This window comes from Microcaecilia unicolor, chromosome 2, assembly GCF_901765095.1.
Source record: "Microcaecilia unicolor chromosome 2, aMicUni1.1, whole genome shotgun sequence".
NCBI lineage: Eukaryota > Metazoa > Chordata > Amphibia > Gymnophiona > Siphonopidae > Microcaecilia > Microcaecilia unicolor.
Window position 1 is genome coordinate 181,472,694 of NC_044032.1, and position 20,169 is coordinate 181,492,862.

Here is a 20,169-nt window from a genome sequence, read left to right on the forward strand (position 1 = left end):
GTTTAGGTGAAACGCTGAAACCACCTTAGGCATGAAGGAAGGCCAGGCTCTTTTACTCTATACTCTTTCTTTGTTAGACCAGGAGCAAATAACTTTCAGCCTTACCCAAAAAATAAAACTCCAGTCCAGGGTTTTTTAATCCAAACTCGAACTTTACTGAACAACTGTGCAACAGGCAGTTCATCCAGATCTCCAGTATTCTGGAGGCAGCAAATCTTTCAAAGTAGAACAAATCAATTTAATCCAACAAGATATCTTATACAAGTAAGTCAGAGCCAAACGCGGGGATATGGTGTAAATTCTCTAGTTCAATTATGTAAATCCTACAGTATGTACATATTTACAGTTCCTCCTGTCCATAACCCATCCTTTCTGGGCAAAACAACCTAAGGCTGTGCCTGCAGCACTGGTGTAGCAAGCGATCTTTTCTCTGGACCAGACCTCCATATCTGTCCACTTCCCCCAAAGGAGCACCTCTCAGGGCTACTACCTCTGGCTCCAAACAGGTTCCCTTCCCTGTTCCTGCTCCTAGGCTGGGGTCCCCTGCTTCCCACCTGGAGCACTCCTTCACTTCACAGTTACTGCTTGGACTGACAGAAGCCTCCCCTTGGTTCAGCCTTATTTTATGGATCCCATCCAGGACACCCCCTCTTCGCAAAGGTCCTGGTGGGGATAGAGGCATCTAAAAACCATGTGCTCTCCCCAACAATATTTAATAACTTCAAACTCCTCCCCTACTTTCAATCAACAACCAGAAACATTTCCCTCAGCACTTTCTCATAAACACACCCCTTGGGGCTGGGCTTCTCACTCTCCCTGTCCAACCAGTTCACCCCCCCCCCCAACTCTAAGGAGGGCCCCCCAGCAGTTTAGTAATCCCCATTATAATGGGGGTTTATACACAGCAGTCATGCTAGCTCTCTCCCTCTCCCAATACTCCACTATCCTGACATTTTCTCTCCCCCAGACTTGACCTCTTCAATTCCTCCCTCTCCCTCCACAGTCAACATCCCTCCACCTGAATCTCAATTCTACAACAGGCTCCTGCTCTCTCCCTTCACTTGCCCAAACTAGGGTTACCATATTTTGTCCCCCAAAAAGGACACATGCCCCGCCCCCACCACACACCCCACCCCTGCCCCGCCCTCACTCTGCCCCCCCCCCCGTCATGCCCTCGCTCCATCCGTCACATTTTCCCCTCCCCCCTGTCACACACCCCATCACCCCCTCCTCCCCGTCAGCCCCCTCCCCTTACCTTACTACTGCCCTGGTGGTCTAGTGACCTCTTCGGGGCAGGACAGAGGCCCCTCTTTCCTGCCCGGAGCGCTGCCCTGCATGCATCCTTCTTGTTGCTGATCTCGGTGCAGATTCAAAATGGCCGCGAGAGTTGAAGTCTCGCGAGGTCACTGCAACTCTCTGCGGCCATTTTGAATCGGCGCCGAGATCAGGAACACAAAGGATGCATGCAGTGCAGCGCTCCTGGCAGGAAAGAGGGGGCTCTTTCCTGCCTCGAAGGCGGAAGAGGTCACTAGACCACCAGGGCAGTAGTAAGTAAAGGGAGGGGAGGCTAGCAATCTGTCCGTTTGTCCGGATTTCTGGATAAATGGGCAGGCTGGTGGGCGGGCCGTCCAGGACGGCCCACCCACTAGCCTGCCTGTTTGTCCAGAAATCTGGACAAACGGGCAGATTGGCAAAACCCGCCCGGTTGCCCGGAAATGTCCTCAAAAAGAGGACATGTCTGAGTAAATCCGGACATATGGTAACCCTAGCCCAAACTCTACTGTAGCCTTACTGTTCCAGCCCCCAGGTTTAAATCCACCTGCTCCTTGTTTTACCCCAGCTTGGAATGCTGCAGTGTCACCCTCCTCCTTCCCTTAGGCCTGCACAGGTCATGGCTGCAACCTCCTCCTCTTGGGCTCCCATGGATTGTGGCTGAAGTCTCCCTTACCTCCCCTCAGTTCTGTAGTTCACAGTTTTGCTGGTCCTCCTGGGTCCATGCAGGTAAATTCCGCACTAAACTTTAATATTTTAAAAAAGGATAGTCTGCACAAATGTAATGCCACAGAATTGAGCAGAAGTTTCCCAGTATTTATTTAATAGCCATAACCTAAAAGAAAGCAGAGTTACTATTCAGAAATGTATTATATACAAAGATATGCCTCTTAAACCTGGTTATAACAAAATAAACCACAACTTGCTTCAAAAACAGGGGAAATCATATTTTAAGTTCATCCCCTGGTAACCCACACTGGTGCTGGTCTCTCAGGGCAGTGAAGGTCTATGTCTAAGGGCAGTATCTATGGAGACAGTGAACATTACCTGAGTGAAATCTGACTCTCCTAAATCCATGAAGACTAGCTCCCCCTCTTCAGACTCTTGGCCCATATGGCCAAGGAAGGAGTCCATCTCTATGACCTTTCTTTGTTTGGGGATTTATTTTTCTGGTTTTTACTTATCCAGATCTAGATGTCGTTGTTGATGATACTTTGAAACCTTCTGCTCAGTGTGCTGCTGCGGCTAAGAAAGCAAATAGAATGTTAGGTCTTATTAGAAAAAGAATGGAAAACAAAAATGAGGATGTTATAATGCCTTTGTATCGCTCCATGGTGCGACCGCATCTCGAATATTGTGTTCAATTCTGGTCGCTGCATCTCAAAAAAAGATATAGTGGAATTAGAAAAGGTGCAGAGAAGGGCAACGAAAATGATAAAGGGGATGGGACGACTTCCCTATGAGGAAAGGCTAAAGCGGCTAGGGCTCTTCAGCTTGGAGAAAAGGCGGCTGAGGGTAGATATGATAGAGGTCTATAAAATAATGAGTGGAGTGGAACGGGTAGATGTGAAGCGTCTGTTCACGCTTTCCAAAAATACTAGGACTAGGGGGCATGCGATGAAGCTACAATGTAGTCAATTTAAAACGAATCAGAGAAAATTTTTCTTCACTCAACATGTAATTAAACTCTGGAATTCGTTGCCAGAGAATGTGGTAAAGGCGGTTAGCTTAGCGGAGTTTTAAAAAGGTTTGGACGGCTTCCTAAAGGAAAAGTCCATAGACCATTATTAAATAGACGGTGAAAATCCACTATTTCTGGGATAAGTAGTATAAAATGTTTTGCACATTTTTGGGATCTTGCCAGGTATTTGTGACCTGGATTGGCCACTGTTGGAAAAAGGATGCTGGGCTCGATGGACCTTTGATCTTTCCCAGTATGGCAATACTTATGTACTTATGTAATATATAGGTGGTCACAGCCCCATCTCCTTTAGCATCTCATGCCTGGTATATGGTTGCTCTCTGGTGTCAACTTTTTCTTACTGTTTCTCAAAGCATACTTGCCTCACACACAAGATGTTTAGATTGTCCTCTTTCAGCACACAAGGCTTGAGGCAAGTTTCTCGTTTTCTCTCTTCTCAAATATTGTCCAAAAAGTCCAAAAATACTCATTCTAACATACAAATGGTTTTCTATGCATTCCATACTGTATCAGTTGCCAAATTATTTGATATAAGGAAGTGACTACCTCTGCTTTGCTATAGCAAAAATATTGTTATTCACTCCAAATGACAGTCAAAAAGAATCAAAAATTGGAGTATGTTTAGTGCAACTTGGTTTTCTAGAGAAAAGGATATCAGCTTTAGCAAAGTCCCTTATCCCACACTGAGGTAATCCTGGTACATTTTGCATATAAAAGTCCAGGTAAAACCAATGGCCGAATTCAATCTGAAAACATACTTGGATAGCATTGTCCCTTTCTTCACTAGGAATGTGCAAAATTAATCAGCTGCACATGTCATTCAGGACACTGACAATCTGGATGCACAGCATCACTTTGTCCAATTTAAAAAAGGATATTATGGTAGTTCCTCTCCATCTGTTCAGAACCTTGCCTGTTCCATTTCTCATGTCTGCACAATGGCTGCAGTTCTTCCAATTTTTCCTTTTTCGTAACACTTAAAGCCATCAGGAGCAAATAGTGTATTACTCCAAGGTTTCTTCCTTCAAGGAGGGGTATCCCAGGTCTCAGATTTAACTCAAGGTCACTTGCCACAATACAGACACTGAGGGCCCTTTTACTAAGCCACGTAAGTGTCTACGCAAGCCCAAAAAGCGCCAAGATGGAGTTACCGCCCGGCTACTGTATGGCTCTTGCATTAATTTCATTTTTGGCACACGTCCAAAAAATAATTTTTATTTTCGGATGCACGTATTGGACGCATGCCGAGTGAGACTTTACCTCTAGGTCAATGGTTGGCGGTAAGGTCTCAGACCTAAAATGGACGTGCACCAATTTTGATTTTGCCTCATGTTCATTTTTGGCGAAAACCTTTAAAAAGCCCTTTTTTACAGGCATGCTGAAAAATGGATCAGGGCGCCTAAACTACAGCTCATTTTTCAGCGCACCTTAGTAAAAGGACCTCTGGTTTTGTCACCTGCACTTGCCTTTCTTTTCATAACTCACAAGCATGGCTTGCATCTAGTTGTATAGAAACCAAAGTATTATTTTTCAGAAACCTTGGGTTGTGTGTGACAGATCAAATTCCCCCTTATTTCTTCTCATTACTCCTCTAGCCAGGAATCTATGAACATGGACAGATGGATTAGTTCTTCTATGTGTTCAGGTGATTCTATTGAAGCCAATTCACTTTGATTGCCATAACCCCTGGTGAAATTCATGTTACTAAGCCAAATTATTCCACCTGATATCTGCCACCAGCTGCTGGAAACAGGCTGCATGCATGCTGTCTTAGTCTTAATGAGCTAGGTGTAAGTCAGCAAATTCATGGAAGAATTCAGCGCTGCTTTACTTTCCACCCTGGACTTGGGCTGTAATCCACTGCTCCTGTAGCTGATACCTAATCTATACAATCTATTACCACAACTATGACTTATTGCAAAATCTTTATTCCATACTACAGAATGTATATTAAAATCCTATGAAAATGTAAAATCACACGTATATAGTGCTGTTACCCACACCTCATAAACATATATCACCATCAAACATATAGCATCAAAATACCCTATACAATAGACCAAAAATAGCCCGCAACCCTTCTGTTCAACAGGATAAATGAAAGTCTTAACAGAAAATGATGCACTTATCTCAGCAGTCCTCCAACAAACTGTCAGAAGTCCACGTTGCTCCGCACCACACTGTTATATGTCCAAAGTATACTCCATAATCAATATGTCAATCAATTGAGTCACTTTCAAAGTTATAACAATCCCCAAAATATTATGCACAGTCGAGTGCCACGGCATTCTGCTGACACTTGAGCTTGTCCTTAAAAGTTCCCGAACGCAACACGGTCCATGTTTTGCTCATCAAGTCGTTATCAGGGTCAGATATCTAAATACAAAATACTAGTCACTATAACGTTCCCCATCCCTCATACATATCACACACAATCCCACAAATCAAATATAATATTCAGATTTAACCTTATAGTCTCATAGACAAGCGGGCGGTTGTAAATTCCACACCAGGCTCACACAATACACAGTGGGCAGACCAAAAGACGCCCACACATGCATATGGAGACTGCCGGAAGTCCAGCATTTAAATAGCACACGAATCAAACTACCTGTACACTCAGCCAATCAACTTCTTTGTTGAGACCATGAGGAACCACCATATTCCAACTAAAAATAAATTGCTGTTCTTTCCTAGATAATAATAGTGGGATATTGCCTCCCCTGGACCCAAACACTTTACACAAAACTACAAATCTTAAATCATGAACAGAATGTCTTGCTCCCATCCAATTGGACACCAGGGGGACTCCTAACTGCTGTAAACGTAGATTACATAAATGTTGAGCTAGCCAAAGTTTAATCTTACAAATAATTTGTGCTATATACCACAAATTACAGGGACAACAAATCCCATACACGCACAGAACCGAATTGCAATCCATGCATGCATGCAATTTGAACACTCGACCCTCAGAATGTGGTATCATGATCTCCCTAACCTGTAAAGCATACTGACAATTCGTACAGCGCTCACAAGCATCATGTCCCCCTCCCTTACCATCGATGGAACTAAGCCATTAAACTCACACTTAAATAACACCTAATAACCCCAATTAGCCACTGGCAGAAATAGAATGGTGGGCTTGGGCTTGATTGGCTGGTTTGATTCAGCATACCTTATTTTAAGTTCTTAAGGATCATATTCATGTTCTTTTATCAATGAAGTATACCATATGTGCTCTATTTACTAAAGTGAGGTTAAAATTTAAATAAGACTGCAAGGGTGTAAGGTATGCACCAAAGAGTAGGGAATTTTTTATTTCTAAACCAGACTATCAGCTTAAAAAAGACAAAACAAGTCTATATTACTCTGGAATGTAAAACAATGTAATCAAAATGAACAAACATTTTAAAACAAAGATTAAATAGAGTCACTAGCTTCCTAAATATAATCTCCCAGTACATGTAAATTCTTCTGTTTGGCTCCATAATCTCTTTCATTTCTTTCTAAGGGCCTCAATTACTAAGTTTAGTTTCCTAAAGACAGAGAATTTTAGAAGGTTATTAATAAATTAGGCCCTAAATCGTTTGCATATGTAAACAGACTTAAACATATGTAACGGCTAGTAGGACACATGGAGGGACATTTTCAATATTGTATCTAAGTCTGACTTTGAATGTTTTGCTCAAAATGTCCAGAATCCGAATAGCAAATGTAGCCATTTCAAAATAGCAAAATGCCTATCTTTTTTTTTTTTTTTTTAAATGGCCACATACTAGATGTTTTTGTGCTCTGTGCGTTTATCTTTCTGGTCCATTAAAAAAAAAAATACAAGTGCAAAATGCACAAAATCAAGCCATTGGGATGTAAGAAGAGAAACCAGCATTCTTAGTAGACTGGCCACAGCAGACGTTCCAGTGGAGCAGTGGGGCACCCTAGGGGGCACTGCAGGGGAATTCACATAAATGCTCCTAGGTACACATCTCACTATTACCTCATTCTACTGTATGGTGAGCCCTCCAAAACCCACCAAATCCTACTGTTCCCAACTGTACACCACTACAATAGCCCTTATAGCTGCAGGGGGGTCACCTATATGTGGGTATAGTAGGTTTTTGGTGAGTTTGAGAAGGCTCACACTTTCCACCACAAGTGTAAAAGTTAGAGTGGGATATGTACCTGGGTCCCTTCTCTACAGTGCACTGCAGCGACCACTAGGATACTCCAGGGAGCTGCCCACATCTTTGGATGGTGGGAGGGAGTCAGTGACCACTGGGGGAGTAAGGGGGTCATGCCTTAATTCCTCCAGTGGTCATCTGGTCATTTAGGGCACCTTTTTATGAGTTAGTCATGCTAAAAACAGGTCTAGACTAAAACAATGAAATTGTAGCCCTGGACATTTTTTCTGCCAAAAATGTTCAGGTGTTAGGCACACCCATCCCACCTGAACACGCCCCCCTTGTGTCTTAGACACACTGCAGATGAACTGCATAGATAAACATCTGCAAAATAGGCTTCAAAAATTCCGATTTAGATGTTTTGAGCAGAAAGACGTCCAAATTGCACTTTATGCCATTTTTAGACGTTTTTCTGTTTCGAAAATGAGCCCCATGGATACATCTCCTTCTGCCCCCATTCTATTACTTTTATAACTTTTCAAATTTTAATAACACTGAGGTTCTAATCTAACTTAACAATTTACTTTTTATATTCAGACATAAATATCCCCTCCTTTGCTTATGCACAGACTTGCTTAAGTTAGATATAATTCTTGAAAGCTGGTCACAAGCGTTTTGCAAGACTATTAAAAAAGCCTTCATGTCTCTATGGGCTAATATTATAAATACACTACTTTTCCAAGATGATTGTGCCAGGGTCTCCCCTATGAGTTGAGGTTAGTCTTTTCTTGGCTTTAGGAGAATGAAAACTTGCACAGTATGGAGGGGGTGGGGGTTATTTTTCTGCCACCTGACCCCACCAGGAAAATAACAATACAACCATTGCCAAAACAGTAAAAATAGACCTCCCTTTCTATATAATAAAATCCACTTTATTTTTCCAATAAAACAGGCATATTCTATACAAATAATGCTATCAATGACAGAAAATTCATTCTGTTAAAAAAAAAAAGTATCTTTAGTTCAAAATTTACTGTGAACATTATTCTACAGCTAAGGGCACCATCTGGTGGGATAGTTTAGGAACTTTATCTTCACAGTTTTTGTGTCTTGGACTAGTTATTCCAAATCAGGAAAATGTAGAGAAAATTAAGTCAACTACATTGGCTCCCTATGGAAGCTAGATCAATGTTCAAATTATGCGTTTGGATATTTCACATATGGGCCAACTCCTATATCATTAAGACGTACATTATCTTTTCCTTCTTTCAGAACAGGTCTTCATTTGGAGAGTTGATTAAAATTTCCTTCAGTGTTGTAGGTGAAATATACGTATGTGCATGCTTTGTCTATTTCATACCAGGCTGCCAGTATTTGAAACTCACTACCAAATGGAGCCATACTGGAGGTAGATTATTGGGCTCATTTTCAAAAGGGCGTCCATCTTTCGACATAAATCGGAAGATGGACATCCTTCCAGGGAAGTCCAAATCGGTATAATCGAAACCCGATTCAGGATGTCCCCAACTGCACTCTGTCGCAAGGACGGCCAAAGTTCAAGGGGGCGTGTTGGAGCCATAGCGAAGGCGGGACTTGGGCATGCCTAAGTCCTTGACCCATAATCGAAAGAAACAAGGACGTCCCTGACGAGCATTTGGACGTTTTCACCTGGACCTCTTTTTCTTACGACTAAGGCACAAAAAGGTGCCCAAAATGACCAGATGACCACCGAAGGCAATTGGGGATGACCTCCCGCTACTCCCCCAATGATCACCAATCCCCTCCCACCCTCAAAAAACATCTTTAAAAATATTTTGTGCCAGCCTCAGATGTCATACTCAGGTCCATGACAGCAGTATGCAGGTCCCTGGAGCAGTTTTAGTGGGTGCAGTGCACTTCGGGTAGGCGGACCCATCCCCATCCCCCCCCCCCCCCCCCACCTGTTACATTTGTGGAGGAAACAGCAAGCCCTCCAAAACTCACCACAAACCCACTGTACCCACATCTAGGTGCCCCCCTTCACCCATAAGGGCTATGGTAGCGGTGCATATTTGGGGGTAGTGGGTTTTGGGGGGCTCAGCACACAAGGTAAGGGAGCTGTATTCCTGGGAGCAATTTATGAAGTCCACTGCAGTGCCCCCTAGGGTGCCCGGTTGGTGTCCAGGCATGTCTGGGGGACCAGTGCACTACAAATGCTGGCTCCTCCTATGATCAAATGGCTTGCATTTGGTCGTTTTTGACATTGAAAATCGTTGAAAATCAGAAATGTCCATGTCTAGGGACGGCGAAATTTAAGGATTTGGACGTCCCTGATGGTATTTTCGAAATGAAAGATGGACGTCCATCTTGTTTCAAAAAACAGGTTTCCCTTAGACGTCCCTTTTGAAAATGCCCCTCCACGTAAGGTTTAGGAAGAAACTGAAAGCCTAGATTTGTGGGTAATTAACTTAAAACAAATCACCAAAATTTTTTTTTAAATAGTTTATTAGTTGTGTACATTTTGTAACTAACCAGTGTGATTGGTTCACTTTTATTGTAATCTGAATTGAGGGCCCCTTTTATGAAGCTAGGGCAAAAGGGGGCCTGCGCTGGCATCAGCATATGTTTATGATGTGCGCCGAGGCCCCCCTTTTATTGCAGCAGGTAAAAGGCAGGTCTTTGTTTTTTTCAGGAAATGGCCGTGTGGCTATTTCGAGGGGAGCACTTACCTCCACCCATTGAGGTGGCAGTAAGGGCTCCCATGCTAATCCGGTGGTAACTGGGCAGTGTGTGGCACTGCCCGATTACTGCCTGGTACAAACCGGCACTACAAAAATAAAAATATTTTTGTGGCACTGGATATGACCTGTGCTAAGGGGTGGGAACTACCGAAGGGCTGCTGAAGTAGCCTGACAGTACTTCCCTTTTAGCGAGTGGTAAGCCCACATTGGGCTTCCCGCTGCTTTGTAAAAGGGTCCCTGAGCCAGGTGGTAATTAGCAGAATATAAATGCAATTGTAATTGGGAGGGAGTTAGCATAATAGATGATTAAGAAAAGAAGGAAACTGAGAAGGTGATTGTTGACCAACAACACAGTAAAAGGCTGTACTGGGCAAAATGCTGAGGTAAAAATTCTGAAATGTCACATTAATGCTGTCATGCCATCATAATGAAACATATAACAGAATATAAGAATCAATCCAAATCTAAATGGCAGAAAAGAAACATGCTAAAAACATTCATGAAAAAGCAAAGTTACTTACCTGTAACAGATGTTCTCCACAGATAGTAGGAGTAATCAGACACACAAGTGGGTGGCATCATAGAAATGCTCTCCCAGAGCTCAATGTGCAGACATCTCAGGCATGTAGGAGAGGTAGTCTGTGTGATTAATTCTGCTGTCTACGGAAAGTATCTGCTATGGATAAACTATTTTATTTTTTCCATTAACAAGCAGGGTGTTGCGTTCTCGAGGGCCTTGGCATCCTGTCAGGTCCTCGAGGCAGGACTGGAGTTCGTGAGCCCTTGGGCCACTGCCGAGGAGCGGCAGCGGCAGGCAAGACCACCTCGGGACGGGATACACGGAAGAGCAGTACTGGAACTCTGGACTGGAGTAGTACAGGGCAGGCAACTGGAACAGACGAAACAGGAACAGCTTCACCTGCACTTAGCCACCGTTCCTCCAGAGTTGATCTCCGAAGTGCAGGTGGCTGGCAGGACTTGCAGGATACGCAGGAACTGAAGATCCCGAGGATCCACCCCGGGTCTGGGATACACGAGGGAGACTAGACTAGGAACTAAACTCAGACAGGGAGCTGCTGCACTGCCACTAGCAAGGACCAGAAGACAGACCCAGGAGACAAGACATACGAAAGCTCGCAGGAGCAAGGACTAGGGCAACATACAAGCAAGGCAGAGCAGCAGGAAACAGGGACCACGCCCTGGAAATACACTCTAGCTAGACAGAGACAGGATTCAGGATATACACTCAGGATATACAAGCAGGGTAGGCACACAGACTAGGCAATCAAGATTCAGGGTAAAGAGAGCAAACCAGGAGTAACAGGCCAAGGGTCTTAGGCAGGCAGCAGAGCACACAGAGTAAACCAGGAATACAGGCCAAGGGTCTGAAGCCACAGCCGTTCCACACACGGACTGGGGAACTCACAAAGGCTGAGGCTTCGCATACAGACAGAGAACAAACCCGGACAAAGGCTTCACCCCAACCCAGGGTAAGCCAGGAAGAGAGGCTTCACCCCAACACAGGATAAGCCTGGAGCAGAGGCTTCACCCCAAACACAGGGTAAGCCAGGAAGGACCCGCAGCCCACAGACAGAGACTTCACCCCAACTCAGGGTAAGCCAGGAAGGACCGCAGTCCACAGACAGACAGTGGCAGGGAAGACCCCCCACGGAAGGACAACAGAGACACAGACACAGAAAAAAGCTGGGCTGGAACCCAGAGAGAGGCTAAGCAGTAGTGCAGCAGACACTTACTAACCTGACCTGGCCTGGCCTAAGAGCATAACACTTATGCAAAGGCCCTGACTGCAAGCACAGCACTTCCTTATGAAGGCTCTCACTGATGAGTCACCAGCAGTAGGACAGAAGCAGGAAGTACACTGACCCCAAAGAGAGGCTTGACACACATAGGAAGTGAGCCCACAGGAAAGACAAGCAGGAGCCAACTTGGAAGCTGGCACAGAGCCGGTGGCAGCCATCTTAGATGCTGGCTCCCTAGAGAGGCATAGCCCACACAGGTGAGGTCTAGTGAAGCAATCAGGTTCATGCTGGAAGCAGCCAGCACACCAGGACAGAGACAAGACTAACACAAACACAGACAGAAGCCAGCAGAGCTGCTGACCCCCAGAAAGAAGGTAAGGCTGAGGGTGGTCACGGCCACAGACGTGACACAGGGTGTAATTGGGATCACAGATGGGGACATCCAAGCTCAGGGCCGCTCAAGTTTCTATAGTAGTCACAGTGGCTCTGATTTGATGATGTTGGATTTTACTGGATAAAGGGTTGACATAGGATGCTAGCCATGTAGTTTGGGCCTACTTTGTCAAGGAATGCCAAGTCTGATGGATTCTGTTCTTTAAGGGGCAATTTTACTAAGCCACGTAGGCTTATGACCTTTTGACATTAGTCTTTTTGATTTGATATTAAAGTGCCCAAGATACTTTCTGCATTAAAACCTTTTCTGAATCTGGACTGAGATCAGTGAAGTATATTTTGAGGGTTTAAATATTCAGATAATTTTTTTTTGTTATATTTGTACCCCGCGCTTTCCCACTCATGGCAGGCTCAATGCGGCTTACATGGGGCAATGGAGGGTTAAGTGACTTGCCCAGAGTCACAAGGAGCTGCCTGTGCCTGAAGTGGGAATTGAACTCAGTTCCTCAGTTCCCCAGTTCCCCAGGACCAAAGTCCACCACCCTAACCACTATTGAGTTGCTACCAAACTTTCCATTATCCTATATAATAATTTGCACCTCCAACGTTCCATGTCTGGATGCCTGGGTTCGTAACACAATTCCCATTGGTCCGTCCTCGCGTCTGAACGTGATGACGTCAGAGGGCGGATCAATGAGAGGAAAGCGAAATCAGTACCAGCCAGCAAAAGAACTTTGGAAGTGAGCATTCATTCGACGGAGAATTGCCCCTTCCCTCCCTGTCCTCCGAATTTCAGGCCCCCCCTCTCCTCCGAGTTCCAGGGCCGCCCCCTCCCTCCCACCTGCAACTTCCATGCCACCCTGTCTTCGGAGTTCCACACTCCCATGCCTCCCTCCCTCTCTCTCTCTCAGTGGCAGCCCGACCTGCATTGGTCGCCCTCTTCTCACAGTTGTGCGCCTGCCCCTCGCCTTCCTGCTTGCTGGCTGTAATTTAAAAGTTCTTACCTCGGTGTAGGCAGCAGTGAAAGTAGAGGACGCACGGCACTTCAGCATGCCTTCCCTTCTGTCTCAGCTCTGCCTCTGGTCCCGCCCTTCCGGAAACAGGAAATGAGGGTGGGACCAGAGGCAGAGCTGAGACAAAAGGGAAAGAATGCTGAAGCGCCGTGCGTCCTCTACTTTGTAAGTCTAAGTGCTTTGAAAATACATCTCTATACCACCTAGGTCTAAAGGACATCTTCACCCAATTAGAACTTTTTCTTCTTGGGTGCAGATCTCCAACAGGAATAGGGGTTTATGGGATAATCTTCAACTACATTTTCCGAGTCCTTTATGGTTTAAAATACAAGAACATATTTTTAGCTAGTCTCTTTTATCAAGCACCTGTCATTTGGAATTCTATCCCTTTAGGCATTAGAAAAATTCAATAGTTTGCTCTATTTAGGAAAGCTTTAAAAACTTTCCTTTTTAAGAAAATTTTAACCTGATATGGAATTGCTTTTCTTAGTAGTATTGACATAAGGAACTGTTTCTTTTAAATTGATATTGTTAGCTTGCAGGGTTTACCTGCTTTTCCTTTTTTGTGAACCACACTGAACCCTCTGGGTTGTTGCGGTCAATAAGAACTTAATGTGATATAATATTAATTTGACAAGTCACCATATAAACATTGATGGTGGTTGTCTCAGAAAATAAGGACAGCAATCTAATGAACAGTGACTATTACTAAATCTTTTTAATATCATCTGATCATCCAAATTCCATCTGCCAGAATGTCGTTTTGCAGTAAGATTTCTGTATTTATCAATTCTTTATTATATTGTATTTTCATCTGTGATCCTAGTATAAATATCTTATCTTCAAAATAGTAAGCTACATTTTCTACAGAAGGAGATTTATCATCTCTATCCATTTGATTAATCAATTTCTCAGTCTGTGTAACTTCCTTCATAATAAAATAGTTAAAAATGTATCTCTTTATACAAGTGTAGGGGTGGCAGAAGATCAAAATTAAGCTGGCAAAAATAATTGGATTGGAGTGATTAGACTGAAGCACAGGTTTTTAAATTATTTTGATTTTTATATGTTTTACTTTGAAGTTTTATGTTTGAAAGAACAAATGTTTATTTTATGATTTTATGTATGTACATTCTGTTAACTGCTGAGAACTTTTGAATTGTGTGTTATAGAAATATTTAAATAAATAAATGTGGCATAATTTTATCTATGGATCCCACCTGAATATCGGCCAGGACCCACATAAACTGTGGCTGTTAGCAGCAGGAAAACTAGCCCTGGATATTCAGTGCTGAAATGCTGACTGCTGAAAATTACTCCCTTTAATCCTTGAATTACACCTACAAAGGGAATATACTGCTTTTCACTTATCAGCAATACAAAACACATTTCTAAAGCCTGAACAGATAAGATAAACTGCTCTATACCTAAATAACAGGGGAGGAAGCAAGCAGAACTACACACAGGGAATCAGAAGTGGCTAGATCTCACATAAAAGTAGCTAGATGCTTCCTTTAACTTATAAAAAAGCTGAAAAAAAAAAGACTTTGGGACCTTGGTACGCCAGGAATCATCGGTTCCAGGTGCAAAATATCTGCACATTGAATCCCACAGGAAAGAACCTCAAGAGCTCCTAGAGGAAATGACAAGACTCAGAAGTATCCCTGAAAAAAGAGATATCCATCTCTTAAATGCTTCTGGAACCATCAGGGATCTCCAGCGAATAGGAAGGAGATGCTGTACAAAAAGAAGATAGCCAGAAATAATCGCCATACCCTGCAAAGACAACACCCTAACTCAGTGGTTTGAGAATTCCAGAATATGACCGGATTTGCATGCACAACTTAAGTCGTGCTATATAGAATCCAGGGGCAAATGTATCAAAACTGATTTCATGGCTCTGGGAGAGAGGGTGAAGTAGATAGTTGCGCAGGTGGTGTTGCTCCTCCCTGCTCATTGCTCCTCCCTGTCAAAGGTAAAGGCCAATCAGAGATGCTCACATCCTTGAGATAAATGCATGGCTGTGCTGATGGTATCATCAACAGTGTTTTGGCTTCCTAGACCATGGGATGATTTTCCATGAACTACTAAGCAGAAATGATGTCCATCTATCAAAGAAGAGGTGAAGGATAAACTGGCTAACTTCATAAAGAGGGTTTTAAACTAAAATTGTTGGGGGAAGGGTGAACAAAGCTCCAGGTAATTAAAATCCGCCAGGCAAGTAAAACATCAAATACCTTTCTATAAACAGATTGGTAGCATGGAATGTTGCTAAGATTTGGGTTTCTGCCAGGTACTTGTGACCTGGATTGGCCACTGTTGGAAACAGGACACTGGGCTGGATGGACCATTGGTCTGACTCAGTATGGCTATTATGTTCTAAAAAATGGGCAATATCTGAAGAGTTTTGTATTCCAATCCCTGTAGTATGGGGAACAAAGTTCTGGACCTAGAGACCATGATGGAAAAAGTTAATTTGGATTTAGTGGCATTTATGGAGATGTGGCTCACAGAGAACCATGACTGGGATATAGTTATACCAGGCTATACTCTATTCAGGAAAGACAGAGCAGGAAAAAAAGGGTGGCGGAGTGGCATTACATGTTAAATATAATATTATAGTGACAGAATTGCAGAACTTAGAGAGTAAGGAAGAAGCACTGAGAGTCAATCTGGCAAGAGGGAATGAAAAATGTATTTGTATTAGTATGATATGCAGACCTCCCTCAAAGACAGAAGAGGCGGACTGAGATTTAATTGAAGACATTCACAAGATAGCAATGAAAGGGGAAGTGATATTAGTAGATGCTTTCAATATGCTGGATGTTGAATGAGCCTCTCTGTTGCAAGCTCATCTAGAAATAAGGAAATATTTGATTCTCTACAGGGAGACCTGTTCCAGCAGTTAGTAATGGAACCCACGTGAAATGGGGCCATACTAGACTTGATGCTTACGAGTGGGGATAATGTTTTTGATGTTATAGTGGGTGATCGTTTACCATCTAGTGATCACTGGATGGTGTGTTTCACTATTAAGACGTGTGGAGAGGGTTTCTTCAAAAGTGAAGGTTCTAGATGTCAAAAGAACCAACTTTGTCAAGATGAGGAAATATCTCAAGGAGCTGTTAGCTGGATGGGAACAGCTGGGGGAAGTAGAAAAGTGGTGGGCAAAATTTAAAGCAGCAGATCTAGGGGCAACAAACCATTAGGAAAGAAAATAAAAGTAAGAGGAAAAGAAGCATACTTTGATTCTCAAAAGTAGTAGTTGAAAAGCTAAGGAAAGAGAGGTTAGCCTTCATAAACTAAAGTGATCTCAGAAAGATGGGATGCCTTTTGAGCATGCTTAGCGCAGTCACTTTCAAAAGTTGGCCAGTGTTTCACTAAGGAGCTGCATCAGGTCATATAGTAGCACCTTTTTTTAAAATGGCTGCACTATGCATGCTCAACAGAATAATTTCCACGCTCAAACAGAGTTTAAGACAGGCCTTGTTAAATTTTCTTAGGCTTAGGAGACAGCCCAAAATCTAGGGCCCAGACTTGGAATGACTGGATTTATTTATGCTTATTTATATATCACATTCATAATGTGCTACAGGTGATGTTTTCAAAGCTACTTAATACAATGGAAGAAGGAACCGACTGAAAATAATAAGAAACAGCATAAGGAATGTCAAGTCAAATGCAAAGCACTGATAAGGAAGGCTAAGAGGGACTTTGAAAAAAAGATTGCATTGGAGGCAAGAACACATAGTAAAAAGTTTTTTTTAGGTATATTAAAAGCAGGAAACCGGCAAAAGAATCGGTTGGACTGCTAGATGACCGAGGAGTAAAAGGGGAGATCAGGGAAGACAAAGCTGTAGCGGAGAGATTAAATGAAGTCTTTGCTTCGGTCTTCACCGAGGAAGATCTGGGTGGGATACCAGTGCCGGAAATGGTATTCGAAGCTGACGAGTCAGAGAAACTTAATGAATTCTCTGTAAACCTGGAGGATGTAATGGGGCAGTTCTACAAACTGAAGAGTAGCAAATCTCCTGGACCGGATGGTATACATCCCAGAATACTGATAGAACTGAAAAATTAGCTTGCAGAGCTAATTCTGGTCTTCTGCATGAAGGTAGCTCTTCCCTCATTATTCAATACCTTCTCTTTTAAATAGAAGCAATAAAAAATATTAAGTGCATTTTTATAATATACTACTGCATTCCACAAACCAAAAGAAGCATGTTCCACACACCATCTTTCTCTTTTGATTTACGCACTGGAAAAAAATGATTTTACATGCTCCCAGGTTTCAACCTAATTAAGGTTGAAAAAAAAACCCTTTGTACTTAAAAATAAAAGCTCTATTGAGAACATGATTCTCATCCTGTTTTGGCAACCTTTTACTAAGTGAAATAAATCTCAGCACCAATACAACGCCCGCTGGGGTGTCCCTATAACCAGCCCCTCCAAATGACACAATGATTACGAATTAGTACAAATTACCACTCTAACCCATGAAAGGAAATTTTGTTCTGACGGTTCTTCTGTACACATATGTGCACAAGCCAGCATTTTTCTACAGCTGACATTAAATAAAAATATGCAGACCTAATCAGGCTGAAAACTGTAAAAGTAGGTGAAGGAACAACGTGAAGGAAAGATTTAAGGAAAGCAGCTGATAGTTTAAGGGTACACCAATATGGCGCCTGTGAGGGGAAGACAGCTTCAACGTTTTGACGTCATGCCATCTCCTGTCCTATTACATCTCCTTGGGGGGCACCCCCAGCGCTAGAAAATAAAAAGGTGTTTTCATTCTGGAAATGTGCGAGACGCAGAGGGATCCTGGGTGAGGCCAGTGGTAGGGCCGATTTGCTGTGCGCCACGCCGGCCCTAGCCCTACCACTCTAAGCTATAACGGCCCTTAAAAGGTAAATAATAAAGAAGAGTGGCCTAGTGGTTAGGGTGGTGGACTCTGGTCCTGAGAAACTGAATTCAATTCCCACTTCAGGCACAGGCAGCTCCTTGTGACTCTGGGCAAGTCACTTAACCCTCCATTGCCCCATGTAAGCTGCATTGAGCCTGCCATGAGTGGGAAAGCACGGGGTACAAATGTAATTTAAAAAAAAAGTACCATATGGAAGGAGTGTCATCAGATACATCAAATTTTTTTTTTAAAATAGTGCTGTATAGAAGAACTGCAAAAAAAAAAATGCCATATAAAGTTTTTGCAACATATGGAAAAAATTGCCTTATAAATAAAATCAGTTCCCAAATATATTAGAAGAACTACTTTAAACGTTAACTTTATTAATCAATCAATATAAACAGGAAAAAAAACCCACAGAAAACATCGCTAATTAGTGACACTACAGCTTAAACAAACTGATCTCTTTAAACCACGATCTATATGAATATATTTAAAACCTCTGTGTGAAACAGCGAGTAAGACCACAAAATCACAATAATACCGCCTACCCTAGTAAGTTCCGCCTCCGTACTAGTATCTACTAGCAAGACTACTGAAGTAGAGGCCATTGGAGCACCAGATTGAAGCTTGGAACGCAGAAGAGAGCGAAGCTATTTGAGCACCAGAATGAGGCTTGGAAATGGAATTTCAGACAGGCAGGCGGAACACCAGGACTGAGTTGTAGCTTTCATTGGGTGAATATCGAATATCGCACATATCTCAAGAAAATAGCCCAAAAAAAGCAATCCGACAATGCGAAAATTTTGCTGCCCGCCTTCAAAATTAGCTCGATTTGGCGGGGAAACCCTTTTAGATGGTAACTCTGAATAGTGGACGCACTTCTCTGCCGCCTAAGTTTGACCCTCTGCGGTTTCCACTCTATACACTGTGGCGCATGTGTAGTGTTTCCGAATTGTCTTCCTGTATTTGCCTTTTGATTTTGAATCGGCATGTGTGCATAGTGGTGTTGGTTGCAGTACGGGATGGCGCAGGTTGTGAATCTCAACACTGAGGTGAGGTGGCAGCGGGTGGGTGTGTGATACAATTTTGATTTAGGCAAGATTATCTGGCCCTTGATTCCTTTCCTGATATCACTAATGATCGTACCTTGCCTTGGTTCCTTTGTGATTAGTTTGAATTTGTCTGAATCTCGCCTCTGATCCTGGCTTTTAACTATTCTCGGTGTCATAAGACTGAGTTCTGTGGGTGCTGAGTACCTCCAATATTGAGTAAGCTCTTTCATCCTGTCCAGAGACTGGTATTTGTATTGTGCTTGACATTCCTTTTGAAATGTTGGCACTGTTCTGTTTCTGTCCGCTGTCCTCTGCGCTCAGTCATCCTTAAAACTGCCACGCTCTTAACACTACTTCTACTACTTATCATTTCTAAAGCGCTACTAGACGTACGCAGCGCTGTACACTTGAACATGAAGAGAGAGTCCCTGCTTGACAGAGCTAACAGTCTAATTAGGACAGGCAAACAGGACGAACAAGAGATAAGGAAATATTAAAGTGAGGATGATAAACTAAGGGTTCTGAACAAGTGAATAAGAGTTAAGAGTTAAAAGCTGCATCAAAAAGGTGTGCTTTTAGCTTAGATTTGAAGACTGCCAGAGATGGAGCTTGACGTACCGGCTCAGGAAGTCTTTTCCAGGCATATGGTGCAGCAAGATAAAAGGAACTGAGTCTGGAGTTAGCAGTGGAGGAGAAGGGTGCAGATAAGAGAGATTTACCCAGTGAACGGAGTTCCCGGGGAGGAATGTAGGGAGAGATACTGAGGAGCTGCAGAGTGAATGCACTTATAGGTCAATAAGAGGAGTTTGAACTGTATGCGGAAACGGATAGGAAGCCAGTGAAGTGACTTGAGGAGAGGGCTAATATGAGCATAACGACACTGGTGGAATATTAGTCGTGCAGCAGAATTTTGAACAGATTGAAGAGGCGAGAGATGGCTAAGTGGGAGACCTGTGAGAAGCAAGTTGCAATAGTCTAAGCGAGAGGTGATGAGCGTGTGGATGAGGGTTCTGGTAGTGTGCTCAGAAAGGAAAGGGTGAATTTTGCTGATACTATAGAGAAAGAAACGACAGGTTTTAGCAGTCTGCTGAATATGTGCAGAGAAGGAGAGGGAGGAGTCGAAGATGACCCCAAGGTTACGAGCTGATGTGACAGGAAGGATGAGAGTGTTATCCACAGAAATGGAGAATGGGAGAGGAGGAGCGTTTGGTTTAGGGGGAAAGATGA

General features: G+C 43.2%; 1 protein-coding gene across 1 annotated transcript in view; it reads left to right on the forward strand.

The window, feature by feature from the left end:
- The first annotated feature begins 18,792 nt into the window (after nt 1-18,792).
- The window catches only part of SRFBP1 (serum response factor binding protein 1), a 214,390-nt gene continuing 213,013 nt past the window's right edge, over nt 18,793-20,169 (forward strand). Inside the window, exon 1 of the mRNA XM_030193532.1 lies at nt 18,793-18,942. Coding sequence (XP_030049392.1) covers nt 18,913-18,942 — 30 coding nt within the window. The 5' untranslated portion in view covers nt 18,793-18,912. The remainder of the gene's footprint in view (nt 18,943-20,169) is intronic.